General features: G+C 46.9%; 1 protein-coding gene across 4 annotated transcripts; it reads right to left on the bottom strand.

Annotated features, from left to right (window-relative positions):
* Positions 1 to 11558: 11558 nt before the first annotated feature.
* On the bottom strand, positions 11559 to 18395 carry TBC1D25 (TBC1 domain family member 25). 4 transcript variants are annotated; one of them, XM_020976421.2, is made up of 7 exons: positions 17693 to 18395; positions 16562 to 16645; positions 16220 to 16329; positions 14966 to 15120; positions 14650 to 14774; positions 14009 to 14197; positions 11559 to 13584 (listed from the first exon to the last, which is right to left on the bottom strand). In XM_020976421.2, exons 1-7 carry the CDS (start codon positions 17774 to 17776, stop codon positions 12106 to 12108), a joined length of 2226 nt encoding a protein of 741 aa, XP_020832080.1. In that variant the 5' UTR covers positions 17777 to 18395; the 3' UTR covers positions 11559 to 12105. The 4 variants fall into 4 exon arrangements, with proteins under 4 accessions (XP_020832080.1, XP_020832081.1, XP_020832082.1 ...); XM_020976422.2 differs by lacking the exon at positions 16562 to 16645 and having other exon boundaries at positions 16220 to 16365; XM_020976423.2 differs by lacking the exon at positions 16562 to 16645.
* Between the last annotated feature and the right edge of the window lie 59 nt (positions 18396 to 18454).

Raw genomic sequence — 18454 nt, 5'->3', positions numbered from 1 at the left:
AAGGTATCTCATAAATTCATTCTTTACCTAAACCAAATAAAGGAGAACTGAACATACTCCAAAACATAAATTTCCTAGAACTTCTAGAAGTTAACTTTAGATCTAATCTTAAAGCACTTTTCACAACAAATCAAAAATAGATACAAGAATTCACTGAATAAAATAACTCCTTAAAAAGCAGAATTGGCCAAATGGAAAAAGAGGTACAAAAGGTCACTGAGGAAAACAATTCCTTAAAAATTAGAATTGGGCAACTGAAAGACATCAAGAAACAATAAAACAAAGTCAAAAGAATGAAAAATATTGCATTGGAAAACAACTGACCTGGAAAATAGATTGAGGAGAAATAATTTAAGAATTATTTGACTACCTAAAAGCCACAATTAAAAAAAGAGCCTAGACATCATATTTTAAGAAACTGCCCCAATATCTTAGATCGAGAGGGTAAAACAGAAATTGAAAGAATCCACTGATCACTTCCTCAAAGAGATCCCAAAATGAAAACTCCCAGGAATATTATAGCCAAATTCCAGAGCTCCCATGTCAAGAGGGAGAAGAACCAGAAAGAAACACTTCAAATATTGTGGAGCCACAGTCAGGATCACACAGGATTTAGCAACTTATACATTAAAGGAGCAGAGGGCTTGGAATATGATATTCCAGGAGGCAAAGGAGCTAGGATTACAACCAAGAATAACCTACCCAGCAAAGCTCAGCACATTCCTTCAGGAGAAAAAAAAAATTTAATGAAATAAAGGACTTTCAAGCATTCCTGATGAAAAGACTAGAGCTGAATAGAAAATATGACATTCAAACACAACACTCAAGAGATGCATAAAAAAGTAAACATGTAAGAGCAATAAAAAGAGACTCAATAAAGTTAAAGTGTTTACATTCCTATCTGGGAAGATGATACATATAACTCCTAATAACTTTATCCTTATTAGGGCTGTTAGAAGCAATCTACATAGACAGATGGCATGAGTGTGGGTTGATTACGTTGGGATGATCTAAAAAAAAAATGAAAGGTGAAAAAGAGAAATGCCCTGGGAAAAGAAGAAAGGGAAAGAAAAAATAGAGGAAATTATTTCACACAAAGGAGGGCTTTTATGGTGAAGGGGAAAATGGAGGGGGAGGCAGACAATGCTTGAACCTTACTCTCATCTGAATTGGTTCAAAGAGCAAAGAACATATATACACACTCAGGTATAAAAATCAGTCTTACCCAATGGGGAAGTTGGACATGTGAAGGGGATAAGAGAAAGGGAGGGTGGAATGATAAAAGAAAGGGCAGATTAAGTAAGGCAGTGATCAGAAATAAAAGAGACTTTTGGGAGAGAGGGGTGGAGCCAAGATGGCAGAGTGAAAGCAGTGACTTGTTTGAGCTCTCCCCCAAACCCTTCCAAATACTTGTAAAAAATGGCTCTAAACAAATTCTAAAGCAGCAGAACCCACAAAAGGACAGAGTGAAACAAATTTCCAGCCCAAGACCATCTGAATGATTAATCGGAAAGGTCTATCACACTAGGCAGAGAGAGGAGCGCAGTTTGTCATGGGCGCATAGGCAAGGCAGGCCTCAGTGAACCTGGAGCAGGCCTCAAAGGACTGAATCATAGGCAGCTGTGGCGGTTTCCAGACCTCTCAACCCATGAACACCAAAGACAACTTACAAGGTCAGTGGGAAAAGTCTGTGACTGCAGTAACAGAGAGAAGCACTAGGTCCCAGGGCGATGGCTGCTTCCTGAGCTTCCAGCCTACAGACTGAGGGGGAATCGAGTAACTGATCAGAGGGGGATTTCAGGAATCTCTTTGCTGGTGCTGAGGCAGGTTTCTCTTGCTTTGTCCGTGCTTGGATCTGGGTCACAGTTCTGGGTGGCAATCCTGGGGCAAGAAGGAACGCTGGGGTGGTGGAGCTTGTAGTGGCTGTGCAGAGAAAATCCTCCTCACAGTACCAAGGCAGAAAAGAGCACTTGTGGTCACTCATAGACCACAGCCCAGGCCAGGAAAGGAGTAAACACCTTGCCCCTTATCATACCACCTTGAAAGAATTGAAAATTTACAGGTCTCTACAAGTATCTCTGAAAACAGCTGTATAAACCCCCAAAGCTTGGGACAGTACATTCCCCACACTGGAAGCAGACCCCTACCTTAACAAAGAGTTTATAACTCAAGTAATTGGCTGGGACATGAGCAAACACGCAAAAAAGTCAGATTATAGAATCTTTCTTTGGTGACAAAGATCAAAACGTACAACCAGAAGAAGAGAAAAAAGTCAAAGCTCCTACATCCAAACCCTCCAAGAAAAATATGAATCAGTCCCAGGCCATGGAGGAGCTTAAAAATGAATTTGAGAAACAAGTAAGAGAAGTAGAGGAAAAACTGGGAAGAGAAATGAGACTGATGCAAGAAAGTCATGAAAAACAAGTCAACAGCTTGCTAAAGGAAACCCAAAAAAATACTGGAGAAAATAACACCTTAAAAAATAGCCTAACCCAAATGGCAAAAGAGGTCCAAAAAGCCAATGAGGAGAAGAATGCCTAAAAAGCGAATTGGCCAAATGGAAAAGGAAGTCCAAAAATTACTGAAGAAAATACTTCCTTAAAAATTAGAATGGAGCAATTGGAAGCTAGTGACTTTATGAGAAATCAAGACACTGTAAAACAAATCCAAAAGAATAAAAAATAAAAACAATGTGAAATATCTCATTGGAAAAACAACTGACCTGGAAAATAGATCCAGGAGAGAGAATTTAAAAATTATTGGACTATCTGAAAGCCATGATCAAAAAAAGAGCCTAGACATCATCTTTCAAGAAATTATCAAGGAAAACTGCCCTGATATTTAAGAACCAGAGGGCAAAATAGAAATGGAAAGAATCCACTAATCACCTCCTGAAAGAGATCCCCAAAGGAAAACTCCTAGGAATATTGTAGCCAAATTCCAGAGTTCCCAGGTCAAGGAGAAAATATTGCAAGCAGCCAGAAAGAAACAATTCAAGTATTGTGGAAACACAATCAGGATAACACAAGATTTAGCAGCTTCTACATTAAAGGATCAGAGGGCTTGGAATATAATATTCTGGAGGGCAAAGGAGATAGGGTTACAACCAAGAATCACCTACCCAGCAAAACTGAGTATAATCCTTCAGGGGAAAAAATGGTCATTCAGTGAAATAGAGGACTTTCGAGCATTCTTGATGAAAAGACCAGAGCTGAATAGAAAATTTGACTTTCAAATACAAGACTCAAGGGAAACATGAAGAGGTAAACAGGAAAGAGAAATCACAAAAGACTTATTAAGGTTGAACTGCTTACATTCCTGCATGGAAAGATGATATTTGTAATTCACGAGACCTTTGTCAGTATTAGGGTAGTTGGAGAGAAAAAATTATATGTATATAGATAGATAGATAGATAGATAGATAGATAGATAGATAGAGGGCACAGGATGAGTTGAAGATGAAGGGGTGATATCTGAAGAATAAAATTACGGGGTGAGAGATTATACTGGGAGAAGGAGAAAGGGAGAGGTAGAATGGGGGTAAATTATCTCACACGAAACAGACAAGAAAAGGCTTTTACAGTGGAGGGGAAGTGGGGGAAGGTGAGAGGGAATGAGTGAATCTTATTCTCATAGGATTTGGCTTAAGGAGGGAATAACATACACACTCAATTGAGTATGGAAATCTATCTTACCCTACAGGAAAATAGGGGGGGAAGGGGACAAGAGAACAGGGGGATGATAGAGGGGAGGGCAGAGTAGGGGAAGGGGTATACAGAATGCTTTCCATCTTGGGGTGGGGGGAGGGATGAGATAGGGAGAAAATTTGGAACTCAAAATCTTGTGGAAGTGAATGTTGAAAACTAAAAATAAATAATTTTTTTTTAAAAAAGAGAGAGAGAGAAAGATAAATAGAAGAAAATAGGATGGAGGGAAATACAGTTAGTAATCATAACTGAATGTGAACAAGATGAACTCATCCATAAAAATGGAAACAGAATGGATTAGAAACCAGAATCTAACAAGTTGTTTACAAGAGACACACTTGAAACAGAAAGACATGCACAGAGTTCAAATAAAGTGCTGCAGCAGAATCTATTATGATCAAGCATGTTTCCATAGGATCAGTGATGAAGAATGCTATCCAATTCCTGATGGAAAGTCCTGATCGACTAAATATGCAGAATGAAACACTTTTTTTTTTTAAATACTCTTTGTCCTATGGGATGGTTCTGTGGGAGGAGGAGAGGATACTGGGAGAAATGTTGGTGATGTAAAAACAAAAGACATCAATAAAGTTTACTTTTAAAAATAAATGCTGGCTCTTTAGAAGGAGCTGGGTGGATATGGTGGGAAATCTAGGTGATATAAAAACAAAATGTCAATAAAAATTTATTTTGAATATAAGATATATTTCTAAAATAAGGAGGGATTGATGCAAATAGAATCAGGCATGTAACTAATCAAAAGACCTCGAACAAATAGAAATTTTGACAATTAAGGAGGATATAAACAAAACTGAAAGCCAAAACACCATTGAATTTTATAACACTATTGTATAAGTACAAAAAGGGGCTGGTTTTTGTTTTTGTTTTTGTGGGGAAGGAGGGGGCTAATAAAATAGAGCAGTAATCTGATTTTTTAAAAGAGAAAGGAAAACCATACTGCCAATATAAAATGAATTTTTATTGTAGTGTGTTCAGTAAAAAGTATGTTTAATATTTCTACTTTTCTTCATTTCTTGTGGTTTTCTATGTCCTCAAACATGGTCAGTTTTTGTATAAGTGTCATGCATAGCTGTGAAATATGTGTGTTCCTTTTGGTTTCCACTCTGTATCATCAGAGAGCTATCATATCTACTGTTACAAAATTTTATTTAGTTGCTTCATTTCTTTCTTATTTATCTATTTGTTAGACTTGTCTGAGTTTGAAAGAAGAACATTGATATCTCCAACTATTATAGTTTTGTTGTCTTTGTCTCCCTATAGTTCTGTCAACTTTCTCTTCAAGTAATCTTTTGGTGCATATAATCAATCAATCAACAAGCATTTATTAACTGCCTATTGTATGCCAGGCAGTGTGCTAGGCACTAGAGATACAAGTACAAAGAGTGAAATAATCTCCATTTGCAAAGAGCTTACATTCTAATGAGGGAGAAAAGAAATACACAAAGAAATATATTGTTGTTGTTATTCAGTCGCTGGCTCAATCTGACAGTTCATTTGAGCTTCTCTTGGTAAAGACACTGGAGTGGTTTGCCATTTCCTTCTCCAACTCATTTTACAGATGAGAAAATAGAGGCAAACAGGGTTAAGTGATTTGCCCAGGGTCACACAGCCAGGAAGTGCCCAAGGCTGGATTTGAACTCAGGTCTTCCTGACTGCAGGCTCAGCACTCTATCCACTGCATCGCCTAACTACACATAGAAATAAATACAACATAAATATTACGTTAATAAATACAAATATATATGAAGGAGTTAAATACAAGGTAATGCAGGACTTAAAGCTAGAGAGCTGAGTGAATCAAAGAATACATCAATCAGTATGAACAATTAGTGCAAATCTAATTCCCTGACAACTGCAAACAGATACTCAAAAGGGGAAGAGTTTTACACAAGGACTTCTATGACTATGTAAAAGAAATGAAAGGGGAAAAAAGAAAGAAAAAGCTCTAAAGGAAAGGATTGGAAGGAGAATAAACAAATTAGAAGAGAATGTGGCCAATTTAACTCAAATAACGGACTCCCTGAAAACTAGAATAGACCAAAGAGAAATCAGTGACTCCAAGAAATAACAAGCAATGTTAGAATAAAATCAAAAGAGAGATGATTTAAGAATCTTTTTGGATTCTTTGAAAACCATGCTTTTTTTAAAAAGTCTGGACACTCCATTTCAAGAAATTATGCGTGAAAACTACCTAAATTTATTAGAGCCAGTAGGCTCTAAGACAGAAAGAATCCATCAATCATCTCCTGAGAGAAATTCCAACAGGAAAAGGCCCAGGAATGTCATAGCCACAATCCAGAACTTCCACCTGAAAGCAAAAATACTGCAAGTATCTAAAAAGTTGTTTGTCCATCATTTTTGGAGAGGACCAATGACATCCCAGGGTGAGGCCTTGACTCGTTTATGAATTGGATTTAAGAGTGAGGTCCAGCTGCACAAAGTCATGAGCCCCCCTCTCTCTTCCAGAGTCATCAGAGTCTAGTGGCAGGACAAAAGTCAAGATGACTGGCGATGGCTCAGGATGCAAGGGATGATGAGTTTGGCGTCTGCAATGGCTGACCAAGCTGTGCCGCACCTGCCTCAGCTGCCTTTGTGACTGTTGGAACAAATGGTTCTCATCCACCCATTCTGCTGACAGAAGTCTTCACATGCTTGGGGTAGACACCCCCCTCACTCACCAGCAGGTGGGAGGCCTGTCAGTTACCCTCAACCTGGTTTAACCCAACTGCTGGGACGGTTTTACCAGGGTATGGCCACTGAACATACCATAGCTTCTTGGAGACACGGGTGAGAGTTGGTGAACACTGGACACCAAAGGCAATGAACAGCCCTGAAAAGGGCCCAGCAGCCCTCATGGAAGAGGGGCTAGTCCTCCATGAACATCCCCTACACCCCATCCAAAAAGGAGTATTTCAAGCACCAGGTAAATACAGTCAAGATCCCACAAGATCTAGCAACCTCAATAGTAAAGGAGAGGATATGTTAGAATATAATGTTTCAAAAGGCAAGATCGATCAATCAATCAATCAATCAATAAAGCCTTAAATTCAAGAATAACTTACTTTGCAAAGCTGTGTCACCTTACAGGGGGAAAAAACAAACCTTTAAAGCAACAGAGGAATTTAAGTCATGTCTGGTGAAAAGCCAGAGCTGGGTAGGGACTTTGAAATAGAAGGGAAAAAGTGAAAAGAAACCTAGAAAGGAAAATTTATCTGAACAATTGGAGTTATATGCTGACATTAGGCTAACATTTGACTAGAGGGAGAAGAAACAAGTGTCCCCTCAGGCCTTTAATATCTTCAAAGGGTACCAAAGGAGGGGTAAGAAAAAGGGGGGGCAGTGTAATCGAAAGGATTATATACTGTACAGATTCAATTTAGGGTTATTATGGGGATAGGCAGTAGAACATTTATTGATTACTACTATTCTTAATACCATATGTGTCCCTACTGGATATATATTTGTATGTGGAAGATCCAATATTCTTTTAATAGTGTGTGAAGCTTTACCAAATTTGATTCTTTGGGATATGATTACTACATTAAATGCTTTCCAATGTTTAAGCCCATACAAAAATTATGGCCAATGTACACTAGGAGTAATAAATCCTGGAATATAATTATATAATTATACTAATTCCGTAAACCATAACAGAAGAAGAAATTCTTGGGATAATTTTTTATGGTGGATACAAAAGGCTACTGCCTTTCTAATCCCTTGGGTAGGATATATTGATCATGAAATGGTATTGACTATTACCAAAACTATCAAAATTATTGCTACATATATTATTAGTAATAGTCTTATTATTGATTTTTGGACCTTGTATTTTACAATGTTTGGTTTCTTTTGTTTCTGTGTGACTACACTTCTTTCTGTGAGCTCATGGTTTCCCCTGTAATAGATATGTGAACTTTCTCCAATATCAAGGTGAAAAGTTTTCTTGGCCTCCCCTCTTCTTAGGGGATGATGTGTGATGTTTGTTGTTTGTATTAAAGTTAAGTGTTTTTTTGTGTATTGTTTCTGATCAGGGATTGGGTCGGATCTAGAGGCCAAATGTAAGGGAAACGGAGGAGGGTAGATCCTGCCCAGCTCCCTGTGTAACTGTCTTATGACCTGACATAAAGGTAAAATGGAGTCATCAAAGCGTGGCCAGGATCAAGGAGACTGGAATATTAAATAACAACTAAACAATGTTACCTGGGAAAACAATCTATCTCAAGGAACATTTTTTTTTCTTGAGAAAAGCACGTGATTGTCCAAGGAATTGATCACTCCTTGGATAACCACACAACAAACAGGTAGTTGGAGCTCTGATCGAGCTCCAACCATTGTTAGAATGTGTACATACCCTGGATCTGCCTACTCACTACGGAGACGTACACAAAACGAAATATCAAGATTGTCTTTCCCTGGTTTACATGGATACAAAAAGGGTCATTGGAAAGGGAGATTTTGGAGACTTTGGTTGCAGAGATAGGGACACCGATTCATTGCCAGAAGCGGATGGCGTGCACGGCTTTCGTTGTGTTTTGGGGTAGGACGCTCCCCGTTGCCTCCCTGCCCAGACCTTTTGGCCATTCTCCAGTCTCCCCAGTCTATTAGATATTTGAGCTCACCTGGTCAGTGAGTATGTATCCTTTCTTTTCTTACTCCTACTTTCCTTTATGTTGATTATTACTTATTGCATTGAATGTTACTCTTACCTTTATTGCCCGTGTGGTTTTTAATCATTATTAATCATTGTAATTAAATGTGATTATTGGTTAAGCTTATCCTGAGTACGTGTCATTATATCTTGAGATCCGAACCTAAATTGAATCTGCGCAGTATGTAATCCTTCTGATTACACCCAGATTGGTTCTGTTCCGAAGATCTGAAGAGGAGAAAGAAAAAGGAGGGTAAGAGGAGGAAGACACTTAGGTAGAAAGGAGGAGGAAGGAGGGGATGGCTCTTACTATTTCTTCTAAGTAGCTTATGTGAGAAGTATATATAAACATGGAGGCAGGCAGGCATGGGGGGCGGGGGGCGCTGGCAACAGAGGATCTGCACTCTTATCTCAGTCAGACTAGGGTTGAACACACACATATTGTTGAGGAAATCTTCTTCCAGGAGGCCTATACCTCACTTGATCTCAGGACTATCCATGAGGTAATCCCCAGGGTCAACAATGTCCATTTTCAGGAATTCTGGTCTCTTACTTGTTCACCTCAGAAAAGGGAACAGAAAGGCAAAATGAGACAGCCAGGAACTGGAGATATAGGAACTCTTCTCTCAAGCTCGCCTTGGCTAGCCCAGGTCACCCAGCCGGGGCTTCTGCTATGAGTAGTCATTTTTCACCTGGCCGTTGGGGCTTGCCAGGTATCTGTCAGATAGCTGGGCCTGCACGCTCCACTTTGCTGCACTCTGGGCTGGAAGGCCAAAGGATTATAATCATTCCAAGGGGCAAAGATACCAATCAGAGTGTTCTGTTTCCTCTCAGTTCATGGGTTGGGGATCTTGTCTGCCTCCTATGGGTGGTGCCCTTCAGACAAAAGTCCCTGACATGTAATTTCATTGAAATGATAAGGCTTATCTGTTTGGGAAAGTCAAATGATTGAACTGTTTTCACTATCTACAAATCCGCAAGTCCTCACTACTGCTCAATAATCCTTCTCCTCTACTTGCCAATTTATTTTATTCCCCATAGAGATTGTTTCAAACTTTTTTCCAGTCTCTAATTCCACTCCAGCCTTGAGGCATTTGATGATGGAGAAGACTGAGGCCATCTCCCCAGAACTCCCTGTGCGTTCAAATAAGATAGCTTTACTCATTCCTAAAGTGAATCTCTCAACGTACGCTCCTGAATCTCTCTTCCTTCTATTCCTTCTTCCAGTACCTTGCTTTCTCATCTCTAATCTCCCCCTCAGCAGGAGATTCCCCCCCACCTCAAATGTTCTTTATCCTCATAGACCAGCTGGGTACCTCTCCAGCTCTCTCCCCACTTTTATTGTTCAACTTTGGGGACAAAGCCATCTAGATCTCAAATGGGGTTTTCTTAGTCATCCTCTTTACCTTTCTCTGTGGCTGGAAAATGTCTTCTCTCTTGATTTCCAATTTCTCTGTTTCTCTGACCTCTCTGTCTTCAGCCTCGATGGGATCTGTCCTTGGGCTGCTTCTCTCTGTTGGACTCGCTCTTTCTCTCTTCTTCCTCGATAATCTCATTCATGACCCCGTTATCAACTACTACCTCTATGTAAATGACTATAAAACCATTCTCTCCAGCAGGCCCCAAACCCCTATGTCCAATTAGCCACAGGACCTTTCTTGCCAGCTAGATGTACAATCAACCTGTTTAGCATTGAGCTAATTCTCTTCTCACCAAGTCTCTCCCATCTGTTCCCACCTGCCACCATCCTACCTATTCTGCAGTCACTTCCCACCTCTAATCCAGCTTTCGGATGAATATGTAGTTTGGCTCAGAACCCTGCAAGGCCTCCGTGTTCCCTATCAAGTCAAGGGCAGACTCTTCCCCTTGGCATTCCACAAACCCTTTCGATTCTTTTCTCACTCTTCTCCAGACTCCACTTAGGCTAAACTGGACCCACTTTCCCCTCTCCTACCTTGCAGCCTTTGCCTTTGCTCCTCCCCTTCCCTCTCCACGCTACTTCCTTACTCATCCTTTAAAGCCCAACCGAATGCCACCTTGTCCAGGAGCCCCCTCTCCCTTCCACCCCCTCGTTGGCCTTCTACCTCAGGTCTTACCAAGTACTTTTCTTGCACCTTTGTAACACACACATGTAGAAAGGGCTTAAAAACCCTTCTCTTCCTCAAGTGAGATGAGAGGACTTCCCCAGACCTAGCATCTTCACATCTTCAGTTCTCAAATCTTTCTCCCCCTTGAATCTGTCCCACAGCCAGTTGGGTCTCTCTCTCTGTTACTTTCTCCTTCCTCAAATTACTCTGTCTTTACTTATCTGTGGAAATACTGCCTCTGCCCCCCCCAAATAGAGGCTGCTGAAAGTCAAGCTGGATAGACAAAGGAAGCTGTGATCCCACTCTCCTGGGTTTGTCTCCTATCACGCAGCACCTAGTCAGTCAATAAATGTTCATGAAGCACGTACTATGTGCCAGACACTGTGGCTGCCAAGACTCTGCCTCCAGTGTATAATCTCACGTTCCTCCTGGTTCATTTTTACAGACCTCCATCGGTGCACGAACAACGTAAGTGCTGCCATGCAGACTCTTTGTCTGAAAACCAGGACTCCTAGCAATTCTGGGCTTTTGACCAGAGAGAAAATCTTTCCCCCCACTACTCGGCCCCTTCCCTGCACGTGAGATGCTCACAGGGTTCTGCACTGCACATATGGGGCTGTCTCAATAAACCGTTGCTGCTCTGAATCCGCATAACCACGTATTTGGGGTCCTACCTGTCCCGTGCTCAGCACAGGCCCTGGCACACAATCAAGCTTCGTAAATGTTGCAGTATTACACTCTTCCCTTCCTAGGCTGTGAGTGCCAAAGAACGAGCCTTCTCCTCAAAATTCCGCACCCCTCTGTCATTCTGTATCTCTCTCTCTGTCTCAGCACCCAACTGCCAACGAAGTGTAACGTTTGCCTCTAGGGATCTAGAATTAAGTGTCTGTGACCAGTAAACGTATGCACCCTCCCCTCCCCCCCCAGCTCTCCTGCCTCATACGTGTAAATAGACTTTACCGCTTTGCAGACAAAGCTGAAAAGCGGTGATGGAAGAAAACCAGGCACTGGACCCCAACTCCAAGAAAACAAGGTGGAAAGCTTGTTCCCATGCAGGAATGACCTTTGTTTAAAAAAGGAACAGGAAGCCAGGCCTTGGAAGTTGGCAGGTGTTTATTGTTCACACAATAAAGCAGCTGATTCCAAGGAACGCCTGGTGGTAGCTCCCTCACCTCCCCAGTGGATGGGACAAGCAGCCACAGTAATTGTATCTGTATTCTGTCCAAATCTCCCATCACTGTGATGTGGGCCAGCCAGTCCTGTTTCACTCGATAAAAGTGAGAATGTAAACAGAGATACAGGGTTCTGGAAACCCACTACCCAAGAGTGTTTGCTGGGTCAAAAGGAGGCATTGAAATACCCTAACCAAATGCCCCTCAAAACAAAGAGGAGACCTAGAGGCTGCACTGAGAAGCAATGGGAAAAGCCTCTCAACTTAGGGCAACCGACAGAAGGAAACTGGGCTATACGTGTGGAGGCCTAGCTATGTCATCTTCCTTGGGAGGCAGGCAGATGAGGGGAATGCAGAGACAGAGGCAGAGGGAGGTAGTGGGCGACTCGTTCCACCCAGGATCCCCTTTCTTGGCAGCAGCTGGCACAGAGAGGATGGAGAGGGGAAAAGGAGAAGGGGAGGTTCCTGGGGTCAGGAGGTCGTGGCCATGGTGGCGGCTGCAGGAGGGGGAGAGTCCGCTGCAGCTTCATCGCCTTCCTCGGAGTCCCACATCTCAGACTGCAGGTAGTCAGCGAACAGCGTCTTAGCCCTGTGCAGGACCTTCCCAAGGTGATGCCTGCGCACCAGACGGTCAAAGTGCATGGCCAGCTCATTGTAGTCCATACTCCGCTTCATGATGTGGTCCCGGTGCTCAAGCAGGAGGGCCAAGCACAAGAAGAGCATGAAGGGATTCCCCCGGCCAAACTCCTGGGGCGGAGGGAGGCTCACGGCCGCCCCAGCCGGTGGCGGTGGCGGCGGCAGAAGCGAAGACGAGCAGGGTGACGACAGGCTTTTCCCCAGAGAGCCACCCTTGTCAGAGGGGCTCCTGGTGCCGCCGCTCTCCTCCGCCCGGTCGGACTCTGTGGACAGTGGGGATCCGGCTGCCGAAGGGGAGGAAGGCACCATCAAAGGCCTCAGGGAAGGAGCTGAGAAGGACTTGGTCATATGAAGAGGCAGTGCCAGTGGAAGGAGAACACTGGCTGGCACGTCGCCCTCCTCCGCTGCCAACTGTTCCAGCAGCTGATGGGGGATGCCCCACTGCGTGTCCTCCCCGGCCTGGGCCCCGTGAGGCTCATGGTCACCAACACTGGCCTGTCTGGCTAAGGGTCTCTTGCGAAGGCTCGCCTCCTTGCTCTCCTCCATCCCCAGGCTTTCTTCCTTCTCTCCCCTCGTGTGCAGCGCCTTGTCTCCAGCCTCATCCAAGCCATAGTATGTGGGTCTCAGCATGTGCCTCTGGCGGACGGGCTGCTCGCCGTCTCTGGCCGGGGCAGGAAAGCCCACAAGTTCTACCTCTTTTTCAGGTGGGTCTGGGGGCAAGGAGCTCCAAGTTACCTCCAGCATCCTCAGAGCATCTTCAAAGGCAAACTCCCGCTTGAGCTCAAGCAATAGCCAACGGTAGCAAAAGAAGAGGTCATCAGCCCCAGTGGAGAGGAGGTAGCTATAGAATTCTGGGTCTGAATACTGGAGCAGAAGCTTCAAGTGGGAGAACTTGATGGACATGGCCTCTCCATCCACGCGGAAGTTGGCCTCCAGACGCTTCATGATGCCACAGAAACAGATAAAAGCATGGCCTTCGTTGTCCATGACTGCCAGGATGGGAGAGGCAATGTCACTCATGCCCTGGCAGTAAGAAATCTGGGGGTGAGTGACTGCGTACGTGGTGAGCAGGTCATGCAGGGCGATGAGGTGGGGGTTGTCCTCGGGGCCTGCATAGTAGGGGTGCGCCCGGTCTGTACGCAGCACGTCCTTGAGAACGCTGCTCCGGATGAACTCCAAGTCCTCAGCGCTGGCACGCTGGTGCCACTCACTCTTCAGCTGGTTGTATTCAAGTGTCTTCCGTTTCATGTAATCCATCCGCTCTTGGCCCGTCAGCCCGTCAGGGTACACATTCAGCAGGTATCGCCACACCACCTGGTGCCAAGAACAAACGGCCCAGTGAGGAGAGAAGCTTCTCCGGGCTCAGGCCACTTGAGCCTGCGCTAACACGTTGCTAGACTCTGATCCTGTGTGCCCACCCGCACACGCACATGCAGTCCCACGCGGTCCCACACAGTCCCATGCCCGCGTGCCTGGCTATGCTGAAGCCAGAGGTGGGAGAGGCACTGGGGCTTAGCAGAACCTCCCTCTGTGCCCTCCCTGACAGTGGCTGAGGCTGAGCTCCTACAGCCCCATCAAACAACCCTGAGCAGAAGGCTTCAGGCTCAAGATTGGGAGAAACACGGGGTCAAGATAGCAAGGTCTAAGGAGAAGGCCAGACAGTGGAATCAGCCCGTGCCCTCTTGTGTCACGTCGCACTGAGGAGTGGCCAAGCCCAGCCCCAGGCCAAGGAGCTCACCTTGCGGAGGGAAGGCTCCACTCCTCCGTGGTAAATTCGCAGCCGCAGCTCTTCAGGCCGGCACAGCTGGCCCTCCCGATTCAGGTAGGTGTGAAACTCCGCATCACTGAGTGGGGGCTTAAAAGGTTTGACGTCTTCCCCGTAGGACCAGCTCAGGACCTGCTGGACCTTGGACAGGGTCCGACCCACCTAGAAAACATACAGAAGTGGGGGTGGGGAACAGAGCTCACCATGACCAACCTATTCTCTGAGCTGTGCCCACCCCTACCTCCCCACAGAGAGAGATGCACCAAGAAACTGGAGAAGCTGGCAAAACCAGAGAGAAACGAGGGCATATCTGAGTTCAGTTCAATAACAAGGACTCCCATTTCTCTAAGTATTTTGAAGTTAACAAAGATGGGCAGGTAAAACAAATATGTTTATCCCCATTTGACAGATGAGGAAACTGAGGCTCAGAAACAAAATAACTTGTTCAAAGTTCCACACATACAGTGGGTGAGAGTAGAACTCAGATCTCCTAATTGCAAGTTCCACTTTCTTTCAGCTGCTCCACAATGTGCAGCGTGGTACCTAAACGGGGCAAGTAAGGCAGCTGCTAGGAGGCCCCAGGGCTCTCCAAGCCGAAGATGGCGTTTACACACCTGAGAGATGATGGACTGTGTGAAAGGCAGAGCCACAGCCGTCAGGGAACGCTTCTCTGCAGGCAGCAGGTCAGCGCCGATGACGTCCTTGGGACTAATGATGTCCCAGTCTTCCAAAAGGGGACCTGAATGAGGCACAGCAGTAAACCAGATCTGTATGAGATTGTGCCCCTGACCCCCCTCCCCAAAAGTGGCCCAATTCCTGACCTGCCAGGAGGCCGGCTAACCAGCCTGTAAAATTCTCTCTCTACAATCTGCACTAACATATGAACTCGATGAAGGGAAGGAGGGGGCTTCGTGGGGGCTCCATACATACTATCTTCCAAAGGCCGGACATCCACTCGAAGCTGCAGGTACGGCTGGGAGGCGCCGCTGAATGCTGCACTCAGATCTCCCTCTGAGGTCAGGGGGATGTAGGCCTCAGGCCCCAGCTTCTCTCGGCCCAGATAACTGATACCAAAGTGCTTCTTCCTGGGAAGACAGAAGTTCAGGACAACCTCGGGCCGGGTTCTGCCTTTGCCTCGGCTAGCTTCTGAGGTGCCCTGGGCAGAGCAGCTGAGTCATTGGGAGGCCCTGGCCTCCAACAGTCCCCAGCTAAGCTCCATTTAACCCAGGCTGGAAGGGGGCTCCTCACCCCCTTAAGCTGTGGTGAAGGACCAGCAGAAGAAAATGGAACAGGTATGTGGGGAAGAAATCTGGGGTCACAGCTAGGTACAGGGGGCGCCACGCAGGAAGAGACAGACCAGCAAGGCAACTGAGCAAAAGGTAGCAGGCTTTAGGGATACCCTTGTTTCTGATTCCTCCCTGGACTTTGTCTATGGCATGTTCCCCAGAAGCCTCATGTGCCCTGGACTTCCTCTGACCAGCTGCTTCCTCTCAGAATCTCTGCTTCATCGCCTCCAGGCTCCTCTCCTGCGTCTCAGGCTTTTCTCTTTCACCTCCTTGCTTGGGCACCTTCTGTCCGACACTCCCTCCCCAACCTCCGCCCCACTCCATTTTTCGGCACCCTTTGTCATTAGAACAAAAGCACCTCGACGGCAGGGACTATCTTTCTCTCTACATGTCTTTGTGTTCCCCAGGTCACACAGCACAGTGCTTGGCCCTCTGTAAGTGCTTAATAAATGTTTCTTGACTTGACTTGATTTTGTCTGCTTAAACCCGTACTGGGTTTCTTGGGTTTAGAGGCAAGAGCTGCTTCAAAACGTCCTACGCTGCCCTTGCTTGGAAGGAACAGGGGACTGGGATTCTTTTCAGTGACAAACCTCTGCACAGTGCCCAGCACTGACTAACAGGGATCGTTTGCCTCCTCCTTTTTGGAAACGAAATCCTTCCGGAATATAGGGCTGGCAGTGGTCTGCATCGCTGAGGCAGAAGCACCGGCTCCGTTCCTAGCTCCTTCCCAGGTTCTCAGGGGCCTGTCTTCCCACAGCCTCTGCCTCCTCCCAGTAGAACGGAAGCTACCTGAGAGCGTGCACTATTGCCCAGCACCAAACAGCATTTCTCACGGCTGAGAAGAGCCTCAGGCAGCCAGGGGAGCTGGCCCGAATTGCTCACGTGCTTGCCCACTCACCCACTCAGGTCAAAGGCCCGCATCAAGATGTGCTGCAGGACGTCTAAGGAGGTGATCTGCGGATCCACAGCAAACGTCCGGAAGTCAGGCTGCAGAAAGCCTTCGAACTTCTGAGGGAGACAGGACATCCTAGCAGGCAAGTTGGCCTGGCTCCCCACGAGTGAAAACCAAATTGAGAATAACAGACCCCCAGAGACTTCACTCCTTCCGGGATCCCAGAGTTCCTTAGGCTGGGTCAACTGTCACCAACATTGCCTCAACAACCAGGCCTCCCACCTGGGAAGCTCCCAAGAGGCAGGACCTAAACAGTCAAGGTTCACTGGGCCCACGGGGCCCACTTACCTCCTTTTTAGGCTTGCTGCCATTCAGGAAGACTGGGGCTCCTTGACTGTCTAAATATAAGAACTGGTTCAAGGCCCAAATTGCCTGCCAATAACAGGGGACTGAACTGAATCCAACCAGGTATGGTGGGAAGGAGCCAACTCCAGGTGGTCTCCCCTCATCCCCAGTTTCTAGAAGCTGTTTAGAACTTTCCTTTGCCCCACCCCCAGTTTGGACCTGGGGTTGGAGGTAGATAGCTGGGGAGCTGGTTAGAGAGGGCATTCCCCCAGAAATGAGATGCAAAAGCTGACCTCCTCACAGCACTGAGAGGGTTTTTCTGCTATCACACTTCCATCCCCCAGATGGATTAAATGCCTGGTCTGGAGCTTACCCACAGTATGTTAGCTGAAAAATCCCCAAGGATCCCTAAGGCCAAATTCCAAACACCCAACCCCCACTCAAAGTCTAGCTCTGACTTGACCTCCCTCAGATGCTCCAATCCTTCTGGCTCCCACATACCTCAAGCACCTGTTTAGTGAGAACACAAAGTTTTCAGAGTCAGGGTTTCCAATGTAGCAGTTGATGCCAACATGGAGTCACTGTTCAGCCTTATAGCTAAGCTGGTCTTTCTCTGGGGCCCATGCCCTAACTCTTGGAGTGTCCTGACTGCCGCCACCAAGGGCCAGACTCAGTACCTGGTCAGGTCTCTGATTCTCTGACTTGACCCCATAGATGTACTGGGACGTGAAGAGAGGGTGGAAAGGACCTGGGACAGGGCCAAAGGGGGCAAGCCCCAAGGTCAGCTGTGGGGGGTTAGCAGCTGCTTTTGAGAGTTCTAGTCAGTTCAGGACCCCTGTTTTGAAACTTAGAGGCCTCAGCGGAAGAAGCCCAGGTTCCTATTCGTTAACAGGGAGGCTCTCCCCCTGCTACCTCAATTTCCTCCTCTGTAGAGGCGGCGGAGGGCGGTGGGGCGCGCCCGGGCGTCTTGCCAAACAGCTTCTGGGGTCCCCGCCAGCCACAGGCTGTCCTCAGAATCTGTGTGTCTGCGGGGGTGTCACACGAGCGCAGCCCCTTCCCCATCGACTTCCATCCAGTCTCTGGGTGGAGCTGCCCCCGACCCCCGCCCCGGGTCAAGAGGGCTCGAGACCTCACCTTGACTCGGACCCGGACCACCTCCCGCTGCTCCTCGTCTTCGGCTGCCCCCGCCGCTCCTCCGCTCCCCGGGGAGGCCGCCATCCCGTCTCCTGTGACCCGGGGCCCAGCGGCCTCGCACCGGCACCAACACCGCCGCCACCTCCCAGGGTGACAGTTACCTTCCGAGTGCGCAGGCGCATACGCCCACAGGGGGCTCTCGAAGAGGTCCGCTCCCCAGCCCCCAGGAGCCGTGCGCCTGCGCACTCCCTCGTGGCCGGGACTAGCCGGCCCTCTCCCACCCCTTCGAGATTTCCGTTACTATTGCCCCGCCTTCTGCATCCCGGTAGGCGAGCGAGCACAGCTCCACCCCGTCCTGCTGCTCTAGAGTGCGTATCCCCTTCTTCTCTCCCGAAGGTGACAGTCCCCGCCGCTCTGGGCCGGGGGATCTCGGGTCAGCCGACGCTAAGCTGAGCCCGATGCGCAGGCGCAGGGCGGAGACCAGGCGCGCCCACGTCACAGCGGTGGGCGGAGCTTCCCGTGCGTGCATGAGTTCCCTCCCTCTCCCACGCAGCCGGGTACAGAGTTACCCGCGGGCCTCGGCTAGTGACCTGGCACCGTTCGCCGTGCCGCCTACCAGTGAAATCGGATGGCCCAAGTTCCCAGGGCCCCTGCCAGCCCTCCACTACTGTGTCTTTCCTGAACACTCATTCTTGTGCCAGCCATGACTGCCTCCCCCCAGCACCTGCCGGGAGGTGGGGTGGGTATCTCCTCCCTGATTCT

The sequence above is a fragment of the Phascolarctos cinereus genome, unplaced genomic scaffold (assembly GCF_003287225.1).
Source record: "Phascolarctos cinereus isolate Bilbo 61053 unplaced genomic scaffold, phaCin_HiC Scaffold_8;HRSCAF=390, whole genome shotgun sequence".
Classification (NCBI taxonomy): domain Eukaryota; kingdom Metazoa; phylum Chordata; class Mammalia; order Diprotodontia; family Phascolarctidae; genus Phascolarctos; species Phascolarctos cinereus.
The sequence above is the reverse complement of the archived record's forward strand: the minus strand, read 5'-3'. Positions and strand labels throughout refer to the sequence as shown.